Source organism: Tubulanus polymorphus, chromosome 11, assembly GCF_964204645.1.
Source record: "Tubulanus polymorphus chromosome 11, tnTubPoly1.2, whole genome shotgun sequence".
NCBI classification, from domain to species: domain Eukaryota; kingdom Metazoa; phylum Nemertea; class Palaeonemertea; order Tubulaniformes; family Tubulanidae; genus Tubulanus; species Tubulanus polymorphus.
The window spans coordinates 5,384,543-5,405,039 of NC_134035.1; the positions used below are offsets into that span (position 1 = coordinate 5,384,543).

Below are 20,497 nucleotides of genomic sequence, written 5' to 3' on the forward strand. Positions count from 1 at the left end.
AGTCCATGACAAAAGGAAATCTATCAACCCAAGCACTGAATTTGCCAAAAACCTTGTCACTACTGTACTTAATGTATAGAATCAACGCGACGAAACCTTCATCGGAAAATAGACTTATTGAGCTACACTGAACTATTGAGAAACAGATGAAAATTCGTCGAATTAAGCATCCGTCGAGCTATAGACAAACACCTTAAGCCTTCAATTCATCACGTAGAATCCAAAATGAACAACAAAAACAGAAAAACAAGAAACAACTTGATATAGTTAACGATCACAAGGCGTTTATCATTACAGTATTTACTGGACAAAAACAACTCTCAGCAGTGAGTGAAATATCACTTATCAATCAGTCAGCATATCTATAGATCACAATATCATTACTGAACCTAGATCTATATAGTAGATCACAATATCATTACTGAACCCAGATCTATAGTAGATCACAATAGCATTACTGAACCCAGATCTACTGTTGATACAAACTAGTGAACTGGGTCCAGGGATAGTAAATATAGATCACAATTTCATTACAGGACCCAGATCTATTGTTTATACTAACTACTGAACTGGGCCCAGGAATAGTTAATATAGATCACAATTACAGAACCCAGATCTATCGTTAGTACTAACTACTGAACTGGGTTCAGAGATAGTTAATATAGATCACAATATCAATACAGGACCCACATCAATTGTTGATACAACCTACTGAACTTGGTCCAGGGATGGTTAATATAGATAACCATTATATAGAAGTTGTAGAACTCAGTTGTGGGTTAGTTTTAACTCCAAACTTGATAACAAATGTTGAACTGGGTCCATGGATACATTTATAACATTTCAATATACTTCAATACGATATATGATTTATAACGACTAAACATACATATACACCCCTAGTTTATCACACGGCTGTAAGGCCTACAGTTACAATGAATAGGTCTTCAGGTTCTACTCAATATAGGAGGACCTGGGGCCTGGTTGCTCAAAAGTTGGTTAAAGATAACCAGTGGATAGATAATACCATATCAACAATGACACTTTAATTGTCACTATATGTCAACTATCTACCGGTTAATTCTAACCAACATTTGAGCAACAGCAGCCCCAGAACTATCATATCAGTTCTAACAAAGACGCGTTATCACCCAGAACAAAAAGAATAGAAACAATTTTCTTGTATCCTTTAAATAACGATCAACTCTTCTAACACACATATAGAAATGTTTTGTCAACAACAATCTTATCAACAATCTGGACGGAGTTTGAAAGATAGATTATTCGTTCGCAATCATTATTTTCTATCTACTATATACATGTATGTAAATAAAAATACCATAAACCTCGCAATTCTTGAGACTTGTCTGATATCTGGTGAGGAATGATGTCATTTCCTAGGGAAAATAATTGGCAATGTTTGGATTTTTCGCAGACTTTAGTCTCAGCACGCGATATTCCGACACCTACCATACATATAATATCCAATTAACTGAACAATATTAGTGCACTTGCACTGATGAACATATTAGCCTCATTATACAGTAGAATGCATATTACTTGGGAGCCCATTGCCTCGATTAACGCGTGCGTGCCTCATGGGCAGATCCAGGGAGTTCATAGCCGAGCGTTCATAGTTAACCCCCGCAAAAACCTCCAAAAAAAATTGGGATCTATCTTTCCAGGATAAGGGGGTAAGAATTGAACTTATTGTATAAGCCTAGCGACCCACTGTAAATACTTCAGCAAATTATACGTAGCCCCATCGATACACATCAGGATCCAGTTCCACAGTTCTGAGTTAGGGTAAACTCTGAGTTAAAATTAGTTCATTTTCATTGTTTTAACTCAGTCAAAACTCAACTCACAGCTGTGGAACTGGGCCCAGAATGCTTCTCAGAAAGCCCAATTCTGAACATTGTCAACAATTTGTATAAGTGTGACGTTAAATTCCTGGATTCGTCCCTACGCCTGACCATATATTTTCTAATTTTCTCGCTTAAATTCATCACGACCCATCCCTGCTCAAACTGCCCAGGAAATCATAGGTCCCTCCGGGTCCGAGCCGAGTGCAGTACACAGTATACAGTGTCACCTTAACAGTTTCGTTCTATACATCGTCGCGTACGTAATTTTTACATCGTATTCATTGATTGAGATCACACAAAATAAATATATCATAAATACATAACACCTTCAACACCTGCAACGTGACTGTAATTGCTATATCTATGGTTGAAGGCTGAACAATATTTTTGATTTTTAAAACATTAAAAGAAAATGAAAATGTTTCATCAATAAACTGGACCGGTATAAGTCCATATAGTACATATAACACAAAACATTTCATAGACACAGAGATCATAGTTGTTTAGAACTGAAAATGCACACAGCCTGTTCAACATTACAAGAGTGTAAAGATAATGAACTGAAAACTTCAAGGCAATCTGAGGCACTTGAAAAAAGGCTCTTTCGACAAAAACTCCTCAACTCTAGAACCATTTCTACAGTTATTGGCGAGTCAAGAGACACATTCTAACTCACAACTATAGAACTGTAGTCTATATATAAGGCTTATTTACCTTTTTTTATCATCGTAAAGTCAGAGAAGGAAAGGCCATTTTACGAAGCTTTCAGAAAATTTGTCATGTGTCAAGTTAATATTGCTATAAATTCTCTAAGACTTGATTTGCATAAATTCACATCATAAACGTGTGGCACCGCGAATTAATATATGAATAGGATTGTGTAAATACATTGTCATATAGTTTATCTAAAAATCTTCAGCACTTTAATATATAATCAATGGACGGACTTCTCTTTAAAGTTTTTCTAAATAAATGCATAAAATACAGTTTTAAAATAAAATAATGGACGGATTATTGTTAAATGAAACAAAATACATTAAAGTTATTGATAAGTTAATTACAGATAAATTCGATGCTAGTGCGATGACAAACAGCACCAACTTAAGCCTTTAAACTCATTGTGATTAAATAATTCATTGAGTACATTAAGAGGAATGCACCAAAAAAACAAGGCATGATGATATTCTCAATGAGTTGCTGCCAAGCAGTCTATTGTTTTTTATTGGAAAATTTTCAACACGTTTCGACCAAATGACAGTGGAAAAAATATACAGAAAATTCAATATCCGATGACTGGAAATCTGTTAAAATAATCTTATATTGCTTATGATAGTAACTGTAATATTGCTTTCAAACCCGATAATTTGGGTCAAAGTTTAGATACGTTTGATAAATCCCTCGCATAGTGTAACACATGTTATATCTCCTTAGCAGTAAAGCGGCCAAAGTATAAGGCTTCAAATTATGGAGCCAGTGGAGTTAAATTAGTCCATTTTCAATAAGTTAACTCTGAACTCACTAGTGTAAAACATTGTCCCTGATCTTTGAATGAATATATTTACATCCAGCAGAATTAAAGCCACAAATCTAACACAACTGCCGAACTGAGATCTGGGGTCGTTTCAGATTATTCATGGGTCATAGTAACGCAATACTATTGAAACGAATTATCTTGCAAAACGGCCCCGACTTCAGAGAGAGAGTGGGAGAGAGATCACTAGACAACGATTGACGCCATCGGAAAAACTGGAGCATTTCAAAACACTCCCTCCAAATCAGCCGGCGGCGACTTTTTCTTCTTCTTCTTCGACGCCGAAGTTTGCGGAGTCGCCAGCGAAGTCAAACGCGCCGGTTTACGAATCGGTAAATCTTCGAGCGTGTTAATCTGTCCATGTACGTGCGCCGCTCGCAGCTTCTCGTTCGACATTGAACCATTGTGTTCGCCGCCATTGGCAACGGTGCCGTTTTGTTGCCACGATAACGCAGTACGACTGCCGTTCATGTTGAAATTTGACGGTGGTGGCCCGGCACCAGCTGATAGAGTCTCACCTGAAATATAAACAGCAGAAAAAGTTATTAATCAATTCAAAATAAGTGATGAATTTCATAAATCAATATGATTTTAAATTATGAAGACATAATAAATCAAAATCAACTTCAATATGACCCTCTCATATAAATACGGGTAGAAATTGCAAAATCAAATGATATGAAATCTAGTTAGATCTTTGATGACTACATAAATAGATAGAGTTCAACACGATTATTTCTATTCGTACAATTAACGCCAGTTCTTGTTGTCAGACACTTTCAATGCGATTCACATTTGTCTAAATTTCTAAACTACATGTACAAAGGATTGTGTTCTTGTAAAATTCAACAGTTTCCACAATTCAAATTTTCTAAATACTCATAAATTTTGTGGGTAGCATCGTTAATAACAAACCACGAGTTCCGTATTGTTGGGTGAGAATTTGATTCGAACGGCGACTCTGGAAATAGTTGGTAGCGACGTCGTCGTTTTTCTGACTGAGTATCTACAAACGAACAGACAGAATTTCTAAGTAAAGCATTTAGGTGGTGCTAATCCAAATCAAAAAGGATTTTATTCGGGGGGGCAATTGTCCTGGGGGCAATTGAACATATTGAATTACCACAGCTTACTAAAAATCACTGAGTCCGAATTCTTACAAGCCGGGGAGCTGCAGTTGCTCAAAAGTTGGTTAGAGTTAACCATTGGATAGTTGACATAGTGACAATTAAAACGGCATTGTAACCATGGTACTAATCCGCAGGTTATGTTTAACCAACTTTTTAGTAGCAGCTGCAGCCCCTGAATGTGTGTTTTACGTACCATACGATAACGATCATTTTCATGATACTCTCCGTTCTGTTTCAGACGTTTATCATTTGTTCGTCCGCCGGGCACCGGCATCCCTGATAAGAGTAATCAAATAAAACTAGTTAATGATAAACAAATAGGTTTTGAGATTCGATCTGAAACGTCCATCAGTGGACTAGACTTGCTTTTTCCCAGACTATTCACTGACATGCGCGTAGTTTTCCCTGACTTGATCGACAGGCGCGGATCCAAATTTTTAATCGTTTTCTTGAAGGAATGTACTCAAGACAAAGCGGGCGAACAGTACTACATAATCGGTACCATATCATCTTATGTTTGGCCAAACAATTAGCCGTATAGGCCCCCTAACAGAGATTTTAGTCGGCAGTTTAACATTTACATTCTTTATGAACTCCTCCTGGAAAAAATCCTGGATCCTGGATCCTGATCTGCTAAAAATCCAATCCATCAATTAACACAGTCAAATATGTACGTACAACATAGATGGAAACTGTTTGATTTTAGCAATCTCGACAAATTTACTTTGAAAAAATTCCTTTGCTTTGAAAATTCCTTGACTTTTCCCTGATTTCCAATAAACCGGTAAATGACCACCCCATTATTTTTCAACAAATTAACTGATATAATTTCACTGACCTGTTGGTAAAGCTGTTTTCTCGACGATCAACTGTGGCACGCGCCATCGTTCATTCTCCTCGTCCCAGACGCACTCTGTTTTCACGCGATCCAGGTTGCTATAGTTACAATCTCGACGGATGCACGGATGAATTTTATCGATGATCGATTGTAATAACTTGATCTGTTTGTCTTGTCGACGAATCGAGTCAAGGTAGTCGATTCGATCGAATTCGAATTCCGATTGTAAATCGACGATTTCTCGACGTAAAGATTCCGTCTGCCAAAAACACATAATATTCTCAGATTAACTTCGTGTAACAGAACTATCTTAAAACTGGTATCAAGATTTTAGATTGGTTATAGAACTAGAATCCGCTTAGCCTTAAAAAGAAGTCTTCATTACTCGAGAAACCAATGACTCGTACCCTTTGTTTTTCTTTATCGAGAAGTTTATTTTTGATTTTAAGCTCGTCTTGAATAGAGTCGAATATTCCTTCCATAATACCGTCGTCTTCTAGATGACTATTGGCCGCTGAAAAAACCATAACAAACATCATCATCGTTGTCAGAGTTTAAACTGAAGAAGGCACTGAGCAAAATGATTCATTGAGAAAGTATTGAAAATTTCAGAAAGCTTTGTGGAGATTCCAGGGAAATTCGCTTCCGTGTAACAAGCCTTTAATGGAATAAATCATTATATAAAACTCAAGCGATTACAGTAAACCGGTTACAAGAATGGTCAGTATTTACCGGCTAGTTTGATTTTGCGCTCTTCAGCGTGTTTGCGTTTAACTCTGCGACGTTCTTTCACTTCCAGATTGTTCGCCGCTTCTCCACCAACCATTTGACTCTGAAGTTCTTGCAGTCTACAAACAATTACAGTTTACAGTTCAAATGACAGTGACCTTCATATTACCAACTCGGATATAAAGATTGAGATATTCATTCTTCCAAGTTTTGATCGTCCACACTTTGCCTGTGTCCAGGACATCGACTGAGACATTTCTAATTGAAAATGAACTACGAACACCAGACTAGACATTTTATCGGCACGCTTTCGAAGCTAAACATTCACACTTCAGATATCGTTTCAATCGAAAATGAACTAAAAACAACACCAGACATTAGACATTTCAAGAAGGGACCAAAATCTCTACAACAAAAGTGAAATTTGAAATTGGAATCTTTCATGGTGTGGTAGGTATGTGAATTGCTTCAAACAATTTTCAACCAGGACACAAGCATGAACAAAAACATAACTCAGGGTCTAAAATGTGTGCTTCACAACAATGAAGGTGCTGTAATTAGAAGATTGAAATTGTGTTTTTTTTTAGTGCTGACAATCTCAACATGCTGACAAAATTACGGTTATCACTGGAAACATTTTATTAGTCTGTTATAAAAAAACCACCCTTCACCAGGAAAAATATCAAGCGTATTTTTTCTATCATTGAGAATATTCAGTAAATCATGGCATATATATTTTGACATTCTCAAACAAAGACTCAATAAACAGACATTGAGGGATATAGGGTGAAAAAAACATATACTAAAAAGGAATACATAAAACAGTGATGACATCGGATCCCGAGTATTTTATTTCAATATGGCAGCCTCCAGCGAAAAAGAGGTCTCGTGAATTTGCCCTACATTGAGACAATTGCATTGGAACCGTACCCAAATCATACCCGCAGAACAGCTGGGGTATATGATTTAGGGCACAGTTCCAAGGAAATTGTCACCTTACTGCAGTTGCTCAAAAGTTGGTTAAAGATAACCAGCGGATAAATACCTTAATAACAAAGAACTTTCATATGTTACTCTGTCAGCTATCTGCTGGTTAACTCTGACATTTGAGCAACTGCAGCCACAGATGGGGGCTATACATTTTAAGGTACTGTTCCATGGTTTCAGTACATATAATGTCACCTTATATCCCTTTTGGGAGAGCAATCAGTGAGTGTGCATTGAATGAACATAGGTGGACAAAAAGTACGACATTCTTCAAATATACAGTCATCGGTTACCTTAATAAAGCCTCATCTTTACTAGCTACATTGCCTTCATTCCTACATTCATACATATATGTTTATTCTTAATACATCGGAAAACATTTTTGCTAAATTTCTTGAAGAAACTTCTTCTATCGATTCATTCGGTGCTTGTTCTAGATATTATTGTCAAAGTCAGAGTGAACCATTAAGTATCAGTGTGAAATGCAGTTAACATACGTGATACACATATCCACATTAGTATCAAAAGCATTCACAAGTTACGCAGGCCTGAAAATCATATCCCAGTCGTACAGTCGTGACTTCGGTCCAGAAATTGAAATACAGCTAATATCAATACACTTGCTATAACCCATATGAAAGCAAAGGTGACTTAGTCCGGTATTACATACCATAACTAATGAAATTGGCTGTAGAACCAAAATCAGCTAAAACTGTCGATATGATAAGATTGTCACAAATTCTTTTAAGATTTGGTCCTAAAAATACTGACTACAGAACCAAAATGTCTTTTCCACATATCAAACACAATAAGTGATTTACATGACAGAAAAGATTTAAAATCCTCTGATATTCTTTTGCCGGTATGTTCGGCAAATCTCCGGCACTTGTCGGTAAACTAACAAAAAACCTCTAAACCTAAGCCTTGACTGTGCAACTGATCGCTTAAAATCACGTTCTTAATCTGCAATATTCATCATATGAAAACTCACTTTTTCAAAGCCTCCTCGTGTTGATGAATGATAGCCGTCTGCTCGGGAGTCGCCGTCGATGAACTGGTAGCGAGGATTGGAGCGAGATCGACGTCGTGTTTCGTCGTACCGAGGTGAACAGCGTGCTGTCGCGCCGCTGCTGGTGCCGGTGACTGCGGTGAATACGTCTCCCCTTGACGATCCTGAAACATACCGGTTCTATAATTGAGGAGTATTTCGAATATTTCAGGAACGTGGAAATTTTACCAAAAAAACCTCGGGCTTAGTTTCCGAATTCTAAAATTGTAAACAGAATTGATGGAGAGATTGGTATTTTTCAGTAAAGATGGGCCAAAGATTTTTTTGGCAATTTTTACACCCAAAAGGAGGGACTTTTTGACTGAGAAAGAAGTTCTTTCCAATAAAATGAGCACCCGTGAGGAAGCATTTTCGCAATACCTTCACCAAGAAAAATACATATTGCAGCCCAATTATTCCCATTCAAAATTGTGCGCAAAAAATCAAATTTGGGGTGGAAGGACTTATTCATCAAAGAAAGGACTAAGAGTCAAAAAGAAGGACAAAGATGACGTTTGTCCAAACTTTTTCCAAAAGAAAGACAAAGAAGGACTTAAAGGCTTGGACTGGTCGTGAGTCGAAACCTTGATAGACAAGTTTTACAATACTACAATACTTACAGCCATACTCAAAACACTATCAACTCCACGTCCGACTTCGTCTGTAAATATATACAAATACATACACTTCAGACGCTGCTATGCTTCGAAAATTCAGAATTTATTTGTCGAGTAAGAAACTGGGAATCTGGATTATTGTAAACACACTCACGTCCCCCGTCATCCCCTTCAACGATTACGACGGAATGTTCTTCAATTTCCGGCGCCGATGAGACTTCTGAATTAACGCTCTGCACGGTCATCGCTCGCGGCGCAACTGAAGAAGAAAAAATACAATGAACTCGTCGACGAAATACGTGACCGACGTGGAGGCATCGGACAGCGGAGTCGAGCTTTAGTCGTAGAATACACGACGATTTAGTTTTAATGCTGTCCATATCGGAAATTAGGTGAAATGAATATCAATTGCAACTGATACTTGAAGAGTCGAAAAACCACAATAAGTAACTGTATAATGAATACAAATTATGTGCAGATTATACACAGTGAGGTATACGCCTTTAAATGATAAATGAAAATAAAATAAAATCAGGCAAGAATGTCACACACAGGAGTCGTTTGAAATATAAAACAAGCAAAGGAAAAGTTCAGTGGCGTTGGAATCGTAGCGACTGCAGCGGAAAAAGCCTTTTTTTTCTATACTATTTGACAAAATTGAAGTAAATTCGACGCAGCAATATCAGAACCTGTCAAAAATCGGCAATTGGCTGCGGCAATCAACAATTGCTTCCAACGCGCCTGAAGTTGAAATCAATTCAATGGCAACTCTGGCCCACAGAACAGGTCCGGCAATATAAAATCATAGCCAGAAAAAAAACTCTTAATTCTAAACGTGGTAACAGTGAATGAATGAGGGTGGATATGTAAGGAAGGCTTAATATGAATAGAGATTTCAGTGAATATTCGACGCAGATGAAATAATATGAACAAGCAAAAACAAATGATAAAACAAAACAGTTCACCATTATTTTCATAACGTTCATCATCGGCCGGTTGAAACAAGTCGTAACCATCTTCACCTAACACTTCATAGATAAATAGAGTTAGACACACCGGGGTTAGCAAGCTATTATTATCTAACACCTCAGACGCCTATTCATCGTGAATTAGTTAAGTATGTAGGCGTAAGGTATATCGAGTCTATACCCGTAATTAGTTGTGTAGACCCAGTTCCCGAGGCTACTATAAGGCCTATACGGGCTAACGTGCTAAATATGTCATATTTAAAAGAAAACGCAAAACTGGTTAAAACTAAATTATATACCACATAAACGAATGGAGTTCATTTCACAATTAAAGCTCACATTTATAGCTCAAACAATTACGCATGTTAATACGACCACATTGAGAGGCAATCGCTCACTCTTAATCGATCGTTAAAACTAATTGTTATAAGGATCTCTTAGGAATGAATCTGCAGCCTGGACCCGGTACCTCATCTGAATATCTATACTCGCCTTACTTAACTATACAATGGTACAATGGTGAATGTCTGAAAGGGTGTAGTGGTTCCAGGCTGGAGGTTTATACCCGCATGAATTCTTACATTAAACATAAGTAACGAAGAAAGTTGTGTATTTCTTTAAGTTTATTACCTGCAGCGGTAGGGGGCAGGTCAGTATATTTGCCTTCGACGAGTGACAGTTTCGAGTCGTAAAATTGCCGTAGTTTTGACATGTCCTCTTGAAGTTTAGCCTTCGATACTTTCTCTTCTTCGTATTTGCCTTGCATCGACGCCAATTGTAATTCATATTCCTTCATTATCAAAATTCAGAAATGAATTCATGTTCAATAAGACATTTGCAATTGCTAGTTTAGAATTTTCTAATTATGAGCTTAGATTTCATGCGTTTGAGGCAAAAGTGTCAAGAACGAATGCTTAACTCAACTAGTTAATATATAACCAGCAAAGATTGAAAACCGATTGTACCTTTCTGATTCGTAATTTCTCTGCTTCGATCTCAGCGCTGTGGTCGACAACGACGACTTTTTCGATGACCTCAGGTGCAGGCACAGGTGCGGGTGGTGGTGGCGCTGGAGCAGCAGCTGCGGGAACTGTTGAGAAAATTAGAACCGAGGAGTGAACTGACATACCAGTAGCTGGCTGTTTTAATGCCATGATTAAATACTACAAGATAATCTAAACATAATAAAAACTAACGTACCTCCGGTAAGACCGCCTTGAGGTAAAGGTATCTGACCCATCAACATCGCTTTCAACTTCTGAATCTCCTCTTGATACTCGCGCAAAAGCGCGTCTTTTGGGTCTTCATTTATCTTCGGCTTGTTCTTGATATTCTTGGCGCGGTTCGCGTATCTAACATCGCGAAAAAGCAAATATTACAAAATCATTCAACGTAAGTACAGTAGACTGAATGCTGATTGCCTTTGACTATCATCATGTGCCCCGGACAAAATAAAAGACTTTTTTATACGGCATTTTATGTTATGATGTCCCTAGAATTTCTGCCCTTGGATTAGCAAATGATTCAACATGCAGCACACTGCTACAGGGCCCAATGCCTTCATGAAAATCTCCAAGAGGAGGCATTCTACCCAAAACTTCAGTTTAACTTATTTTAGTTACGAATCACTCATAGAGATTTTGCATAAACTCAAATGTAGAAGCAACCGACCTCAGCGTACTGAGAGTTTCATCGTAATTATTATCAGCCGGTGACAGACAGGCGACCATCAGAGTTTTAGTATTCCCGCCGAGTGAATCCTGCAGCAGACGTGTCAATTTCGAATCTCTGTACGGAATATGTTTCGATCGACCGTCGACCAACGCCGATATCACGTTTCCCAAAGCAGACAGCGATAAGTTGATTTTCGTTGCTTCTTTCAGCCGATCGCCGGTAGCACCTGTTCAATTAAACACACAAAATACACAATTTAAAACAAGTTTCATTTGAAAGAGTTTAAATTTATGTAAGAACAGGAATCCAATTCCGAAATTCCCTGATATTTCACCCAAGATTCATAAGATATCTTCAGTGGGGGCTGTTCTTATCAAGAGGTACCTTCCTTACCAGCAAGATCAAAAATTCCCTGACTTTTCCCCCGATTTTCAAGAGTCATTCCTTGGATTTCGGAAAAATAAATCAGGAATTCCCTGATTTCTCTGGTCTGTAAGAACTCTCTCATGTCTAAAGATATTCCATGCTTCACACTAGACAGTGGTTTGAATGTAGTTGAATACCTGTTTTAGCTTGTCGCTCAGAACCGGCTAAATCGACTAGATTCAGTTTTCCAGCTCGGATGTGATCCTCTCCGTTCTCGTCGGTGTTCGCCATTTCTAGATTGATTGTGAATATCGAGTGACTACGCGATGAGTCGGCGTTCATTAGCGTCGATCCCGTGGAACGATTGCGCCAACCTTTCTCCATCACTCGCTCACAGTCGGACACAGTGTGAACGGTGTGCTTCGATAAACCTAGAACATTAGAAATTCTCGAGATGTATCTTAATGTTGGAATCCGGGTAAATTGAATTTCTAACTCTGCTTCCTGGGCTGAGTATCGTAGATGTGGGGACAAAACCATTTTGAAATATCTCAGTTATTACCATGGTTACTCATTGTTTTTGTGGTGGTTGTCACCAAGGTTGAGGATTTACCCCTAGGAGCAAGTGGTAACCCATAGTGATAAATTTGATACTCAAGCCTATAAAACCGGGCACAGGTTGAAGATTTACCCCTAGTGGTAACTTTGATACCTGCTCTATGAAACTGGGTCTGTGGTCCAGCCAACTATATACTGTTTTCTAAGTTTTCCGAGTAAAGCAGAATCTACTGTATTCAACCGCGGTTCTTGTATTATCAATTACCTTGTACGTAAACACCTTTCTCCGGATGTTCTTTCAGGTCTAGTTTAATTTTCACATCTTTCCCGAGCAGATCACGTATTTCTTCGTTGTATATTTCCAGAAACGACGCGTGCACTAAAAACTTTGTTCCTTCCGTCACCGAGATTGTCTCAAATATGTGTTCAAATGCTCTACAAAACAAACGTGAGAATTTCAACAAAAATATTTCAAATCAACAATCAAATAAGCATCGTCGTTACAAAAGTGTCTTGCGATGATGAATTGTTCCCTCAAAAAGTTACTAGCCTGACAGAATTGGAATGGACAGTGACAGACAATTAACTACTGGGGAATTGGCAAAATCAAACACATCTCGAATCAGGTGCCAAGGGTTTGCCAAAAAGTGAGAGAGAACCCCATGATATCCATGAATGTTACTATCAAAAGGGGTAGCCCAATGACAATTGATCTTAATGATATTCTGGTCATCAATCAATAAGACGCTAATGAACATTTAGGCCCTACACATTGAGGTAGGGGAATGAATCCGGATTTTTTCATACCTTGGTATAATTCCTCTTTGCGTTGTTGGGTCTTGTATTCCCTGCATACTAAATGATTTTCCACAACCAGTTTGTCCGTAGGCGAATATCGTTCCATTGTAACCTTCTGTAACACCCTGAAACATTGCATTCAGAATTCGATCTATCAAAAGAATGGCTACTTTGCACTGGTGTTGCTTCTCAATAATAAGAAAACAAAATAAGCTTTTTACTGAGAAAAGAATGATAGGGTGGCCGTTTTTATTAGACTTGCTTTTTCTCTGTCAAATTACTTAAGTATAGACAGAAACTTATTCATTTTATGCGCAATCTAGCAATCTCAACAAATTTTCCTGACTTTTAAGCTTTTTTATGAAATTCCCCGACTACTCCCTGCCTTTTTTGAAAAGAAAATTTTCTGACTTCTCCCAATTTCTAGGTAGTGGCCACCCAGTATAATTCAATGGCTGAGTGGTCAGGTCAGTCTTCATAGCCACACGATTGGTTCTTCGCGCTTAGACGAAATATTTTTAGGGCAACAGTAAAAACCGCTGGATAAACTCACCTCGACTAAAGGGTAGCCGATATCGGCGTAGATTTGTTCCGTCGTAGAATCCATGAAATAAGCTCCGTCGAATGTGAACGTTTTCGGCGGTGCTTTTTCATCGGCGGGATTCTGAATCTGACACTGGCCGCGCGACGCTTCCATCTTCACGCATGTTTTACAGTTTAAACTGCGTTCTCGGTCGTTCATCGGCCGACACCTAACGATCACCTTCACCGCCTCGGCAGCCATAGTTACACGCTGATCTTTTGTTCGTGCTCTTTGATAATACTGAAAAACAATCGCTGTGGTTTGATTTTACAAACTATTCTTTAAGCCAGAATAGCTACGGTTTCATATGGGGTATAGCGAATGTATTGATGTTAAGTGACAAGTATGTCGCATGTGTGACAGACAGTACGTCCTCGTAGGCATAGTTTCTTTGATTGATTTAGGCCTTTAGATATACCCGGGTCAGTGTCTCAAAATTGGGTTAAAAGTTAGGCCTAACTGGTGGATGAATGCCATAACGCTGGGTGAAACTGCATTAGTGTTTAAATCCACCAGTAATTACTAAATTTGAGCATATGGGCCATATGGTGCATGAACCTATTTCAAATTCAAATCCTATATTTAAGTAGGCGTTCGCCTTGTATGGGCCTTTGCTTCATGATATCAATAATAAATTTCTACTTAAACATTGCACAGCGGAAAGTGGAGGCCTCAAAATTGTAAAACAACTAAACAAAATACATAGTTGTCAGTGCAGAGCAGAGAGAGATAGCCAGTAACCTGTCCGTTGTGAAGTTTCACGTTCGGATATTTTTAGCCCATCCAATTATAAAAGCTTACCACCAACAATTAGGTAGGTAACTAAGAGAAAAAGGTATGGTTTCATAGTCAGTAACCTGTCTGTGGTTTAGTTTCACGGTCGTATATTTTCACGAACCACAAGCTCATCCGATTATAAAAGCTTACAACTAATGAATATGTAACTTACTAAGGGTTTCAGTGATGGGTGGTCCGACCCTCTGTCTGTCAACGTCACAGAATGTCAGACTCAGAGACAGCGGCCCAGTCGACAAGAAAGAGTGACAGACAGACAGACACTATGCCTATGGACAGCATGTCAGCAGTACCACACTGACTCACACCAACTTCAAGTCAAGACGGATACAATAAGTTGAGTTCACAACACTGTTTTACAACGATAGCGTTAGCGATACCCACCAGTCAGTCGGTAGCCACACACAAACAAAAAAAGTCAGTGGGGGAAATGTTTTCGTATAAACAGTGATAACAGATGGGAATTTTACCTGTTCAAACTAGAAAACGCACTTCACTAAATGCAGTTTAAATCGACACGACGACCAAACCGGTTTAAATGCTATAATAAATCCTCATAATCAGTTGTTGTTGATTGATGTTTATTTCGGTGGTGGATTTGTTATTTTATTCGGCCTCTGAGACACCACCCGTGACGAGTTACAGGTCCGTCTGTCTGCGCGGGTTCTGTTAAATTACAAACGATGAAAAGAACCGTTGACACACATGGAAAAATTCACTTTGCATGATTAGCTCTACTTTTAGGTAACTTATAAGTTATCAATCATACTTTGGTTAAAAGTTTAGCGCGAAATTGCTATTTTGTGATAATTCGGTGGAATAACTACAAATTATATTGATTTGACTGTTTTCAATTTAGCCTCGGCCTCATGAAGGCTTGGGGCGGCGCTGAGTTCACCGCGCTCGTGCAGGATAGTTGTTAGTAACGCGAAAAGAAGAACGCAATGTCCGATCAAAATTTTTCAGTGAAGTTTAGATGATCGGATTCTAGCTGGAGTTAGATAACGCTAATCGACGCGGTTATATTCACTGGTAAACGATCTCTTCATTCTAACTCCAAATAAACTCAGATTCTTCATAAATTGCGATGTTTTTTTGCGAAATATTTGTAGTAAACAACTTTTTTGGATAATCTGATCAATCACTTCCGGGTTTGTAAGTCAAATCTTAAATTTTTAAGATTTTTTATCCAAATTCGTTCGTTAAAAAATCGTTCTTATCTTACCCATATCTTGCTTACTACACCCGAGGCCAAACCAATCAATGAACGGTTCAACCCTACCAACCCAGTATCCCTCAAAAACGTTTTTTATATAGGGGTTGGGCATTAAAACTGGTTTTTGACAAGTCCCTGTGGTTGATTCAAGTCAAGACCCGTAAAAGTTTATCAAAGTATAAAATTATATAATCTGCCACTGGTACTGCAAAATATTTCTACATGCCAATTAAGTTTTAGGCCTAGGTCAATTTATAAGTCGATAGATATTTAATGTTTTATGTTTAAAGGCGTTTGTTTTAATCATTCATTTACTTCAGGCAGCAAAAATGATTTACGAAGATCACATCGCGGACATCGACCACCATGACACGTCCGGGTCGCTGACTGACCCGACATCATCGGGATCCGATCTGGACGAGTCAGAAGATGATATCAGCGCCGAGGAGGAGGACGTGCCGTGGTCTGAGTCCGTCGGTAAAACCGGCGATGTGTTTTACGTCGAACCGTCGCGAGGTCCGATTTCGAGCATCGCTATCGAAGAACAGTCGGTCGCCGTGACGACGGCGATGCAACAATTAAACAAAAATGATCGCAACTCGACGACGAAGAGCTGGACGGGAAATCTTAAGAAACAGTTTCGTAAGAGTATAACGGAGCGGCTGAAAAACGGAATCGGAGGCGGGCCGAAAATAGACGAGGTTCTGTCGGGAATTCACGGAGTCACGTTTCAGGATAAGTCGGGAATTCTAAAAGAGGTTCGCCTGTTCGTCGACCCGGAGAAAAATAACTTCGGACGCCGTTCGACGGCGATGGAGAGTTTATTCGGGATCGTGCCGGGAACGTTCGCCGGCAACGACGACCGCCGCATCATGGTGCAGGGTTTAACGCCGCGCGGAGAGGCGATGCGTTCGCGCGAGGTGAAGATCGGCGATTGGTTGATGAAGATCGACGGACAGGAAGTGAACGCCGACAACGCAGCGGCGACGCTCGGCGCGATTCGGTCGGCGCGCGACGTTCGAATCACGCTGCAGCGATTCGCGCAGGAGGCATACATCACGTCGCCGATCGCGCGGCGCGACCGCGACACCGAGAACCTCGTGCGGTTCATGAACGGACTCGAGATGCCCGAGATTCATAACATCCTCAACACGGTGCCGCACGTCGCGATGTACCTGACGCTGGACTCGGAATCGGATTCGGAAATCGCGTATAAATATCCGAAGAAGGACTCGGACGTGGCGTCGTTGTGCGGACTGTACATCAGCCTCGGTCACATGTTGAAAGAGGCGACCGATTCGGACGCGCGTAACTCGACGATCGTCTGCAACGGTCGCCCGCTTCATGTCGGGCACCGGGTTTTCGGCAGAGAGGTGTTAGTGATCGCGGCGCCCGCCGATAAAGTACCCGCGACCCTACTGTCGAGCGTCGTTGAGCAGACGACTCGTTTACTGACGTTTCTCTTCGGTTCTGTGTCGGACGCGTTTAAATCGCCGATCGTTGATGACGAAGCCCCCTCGCGTGTCGATCATTTATTCTCGTTACTATTCCAGCGTTTATTGCTGCCCGACGAACTATCGAAGCGCGGAATCCCGTTTCGCGTGCCGTTGCGTAACCTACTCGACGTCGAGGACGGTGTGCGCTGGTTGAATTTACCGGACGCCGCGCGCGTCGACGTTAACAACGTTCTGAGCGATTTGGAAGCGGCCGATTTCGGCGACATGTCCGATGATTTCTACGGAATTCGTCGTCGTTACTCGATCGTCGGTTCGTGTCTGTATCATAAAGGTTTCCTGATCGCGAGTCACTTGCCGGCGCCGGATCTCGCCGATATAAACCTGTACGTACGTTACTACTGCCTGCTGGCGTTATCGCGCCATCGTTTCCTCAGTCAGTTGATCGTGTGGAAGGAAGTTTTTCCGTCGAGTTCGAAAAACGGCGCGCTCGTACCCGGTTATGAAGAAACGCCCGGTCGGCATTTTCTTTTAGTCGTCGGGATGAAGTATAGTTTACTGTGCGTGTCGTTGCGTACGGGAGGCTGCGCCGAACCGGCGCTCGGTAACCCTCCCCCGGACCCGTTCTACGTCGACCAGGCGAAGGCGACCCTCGTTCACTTGCAGTCGGTCGATCTCGCCGGTTTGTGCGATAAGAAACTGCGCGAGCCGCCGACTCCGCAGTTGGCGAATCCGGAAAACTTTTTCCCGAACACGAAGATCGCGCGCGGCGACAGTTCGACGGCGTTGGATAAAATCGCGATTCCGAGTTCGCCGACGAAGAAGAATCCGCCGGAATCGATTTTAAAGAAGCGCGGTTCTCCGAACTCGTCGCAGCGTCGCGCGAGCGTCTCCGGCAGCAGCGTCGGCGAACGCGAGTCGGACGCCGATAGTCTACAATCGGTCGGCAGTAACTCGAACGTGGCGGCGCCACCGGTACCGCTCGTACGAGGGATGAGTCAACGTAGTTCGGCTGGCTCGAACGAATCGGTGGCTAGCGGCGCCAGCGGTACGCTGTTTCGCAATCAGAAACAAACGCGTAATCTGCCGAGTATTTACGACCTGAACGGAACGCGAACGTCGCACGACGAACACGTTCCCGAACTGAAACTGACGAGCGGTCTCGAGAACGTTCTGTTCCATTATGTGAACGTCGAACGTACGGACGGACTCATTTTGTGTCCGTTGAACGTCGATTCGAACTTTCAACCGTCGTATAAACGATTAGTCGAGAACTTCGCCGCGTGTTGTCAACGGATAAAAACGCGCTTTCCGTCGGGTAACGACGACGGCGATCCGTCGCGCGACGGTCGCCCTCTCGGCGACGTCTACGAAGAAGGCGTTTTATTCGAGTGCGAACCGGAGCGTTGGAGCGACGCGAAACGATCGCCGCCGACGATGTGCTACTGGGTCGTCGGGCGGATGATTCGCGATGCCGTCGATCGACGCGAAGTTTATCTCTGTTTCCACGAGTCGATTCCGCAACATATCGTCGAATTGATATTCCAGTTGAAATTCGGAACTGGTCTCTAAAGCTCACGGGTTTTAAGAAGACCTATATTGTTCTCTTGGTTCACTCAATGACTCGATAAAACTCATATGCCTATCTATGACTGGTATTAACTTGAACCTAATTGAAAATGAATCGAGTTTAGCCCCAAGGTACCAGTCTATGAACCTGGCCGCGAGGTTATATAGGCCCTGTATTGTAAACTTTATTGAATAAACTTTTCGATTCGAATTCGGCCTTTTAAATCTTAGGTTCTCCATGCACTTTAACTAAAAGAGGTTTTTTGCATCAAGCCAACATGTCATGATGTGAGGTAGCCTAGAAATTCATTCTATCATTCTCAGTGAATTTGTGACTTACTTCATCCTATGATAAATGTTGCTGCCATGGAAAACGTAGCCTCTGTATTTCAAAATCCGTCCACTTTTTCAAATAGAATCGAATCGATGTAAATTCTCCGTAGTTTTCTGCAGTCTGTAGGATTGGTTTTACATGCGTATATCATAGTACAGTATTTGATCTCAGTATTGAATTGATTGGTCGCCTCTGTGTAGAATGATTGAAGGGATTATATACGGTGGGCAGCTATTCATAATCTACCGCGCAGTAGATGGAACTTATCTCATTGCATTCATTATTGTGTATATAATTTCATCTTTTATTGGCGTGGAAAATAGTGGATTAGAATTAATACGTTCATTTATTGAATCATTAGAAATAGTTTACGTATAGTAGAAAGTTAGATGATGATGTCATAGGTGATTTTATAGAAGATGCAAAATTTTCTTACGCCTAAGTAGCAAATTAAGAATATAATGCCATAAAGGGGGACTTCATGAAGTGGATATCTTTGCCACAGAAAGAATGTACTTCAATTCGAGTTCGATGATTATGTCATTAGTAGGGGGTTTGATGATAGAAGATGCCAAATTTATTCTGGCAGGTTCTTGAAAATCATCAGTTTGATGTCTTGTAGGGGGACTTCATGAAATGGATATCTTTGCCACAGAAACAATGTACCCAGTACTTTGAATTCAAGTACCCGGTATGATAATATCGTTGGAGGGAGGGGTTGAGAGATGCCAAATCTATTCTGGCAGGTTCAAATCAGTTTCTTAATAAGAGTGCATGGTTTCATGTAGGGGGATTTAATGAAGTGCAGACATTATTGATTGAAGGAATGTTCAGTAGAACTCGCCTAAATCGGATTTTTAAATCTGGATTTTCACTTAATTCGGATGAAATATTTGGTCCGTTTAACCTAGAACCTTGTAAACTATTATTCATAATTCGGATTTTACTTAATTCGAAGAAACCTGGGCAGTTCCTAGTCATCCGAATTGAGTGCGTTCTACTCGGCTTCAATTATTAAACATGTCTTTGTGACTTGCCAATAAATTTTTCAAATACCGGTACACCAGTCAATATGAAGTTACTATTTGTTGTACGCTTGTTAAATAAATGGAGGAGTTTTTCTCGAATAATAGATACATTTTATGTACAATTGTTAATTTAAACGTCTGTGCTGCTTCATCTTTTTGCTAATATTTTTTGTACATATAAATTCATTTTGTACTCGCGTACTTATTATGTCTTATTATATTATGATATATATTATAGTTGAATAAATTATTATTATTACTTTATAAATGACCGAAACAAAATATTTGATGCATTACTGATGCAGATTTGTCTTTTTCTGCTGGGATCATTTTATCTGGAAGGGACTGCCTGCTTGGAAACTGGTGAAATGCTGGACAAGATGAGCTGCAAGTTGCCGTATGTTAT

General features: G+C 40.3%; 2 protein-coding genes across 2 annotated transcripts; one reads left to right on the forward strand and one right to left on the reverse strand.

The window, feature by feature from the left end:
* Positions 1–285: 285 nt before the first annotated feature.
* On the reverse strand, positions 286–15,099 carry LOC141912667 (osmotic avoidance abnormal protein 3-like). The gene is made up of 20 exons (XM_074803994.1): positions 14,961–15,099; positions 13,666–13,935; positions 13,122–13,237; positions 12,580–12,749; positions 11,954–12,187; positions 11,388–11,616; positions 10,917–11,068; positions 10,682–10,806; positions 10,347–10,506; positions 9,714–9,776; positions 8,903–9,007; positions 8,752–8,792; positions 8,075–8,256; positions 7,377–7,418; positions 6,100–6,215; positions 5,775–5,881; positions 5,368–5,626; positions 4,723–4,805; positions 4,315–4,405; positions 286–3,917 (listed from the first exon to the last, which is right to left on the reverse strand). The coding sequence occupies exons 2-20, from the start codon at positions 13,894–13,896 to the stop codon at positions 3,625–3,627; spliced, it is 2,799 nt and encodes a 932-aa protein (XP_074660095.1). The 5' UTR covers positions 13,897–13,935; positions 14,961–15,099; the 3' UTR covers positions 286–3,624.
* Positions 15,100–15,400: 301 nt separating this feature from the next.
* LOC141912573 (protein inturned-like) lies at positions 15,401–20,312 on the forward strand. Its single transcript, XM_074803859.1, has 2 exons — positions 15,401–15,522; positions 16,027–20,312. The coding sequence occupies exon 2, from the start codon at positions 16,036–16,038 to the stop codon at positions 18,730–18,732; it is 2,697 nt and encodes an 898-aa protein (XP_074659960.1). The 5' UTR covers positions 15,401–15,522; positions 16,027–16,035; the 3' UTR covers positions 18,733–20,312.
* The last annotated feature ends 185 nt before the right edge of the window (positions 20,313–20,497 follow it).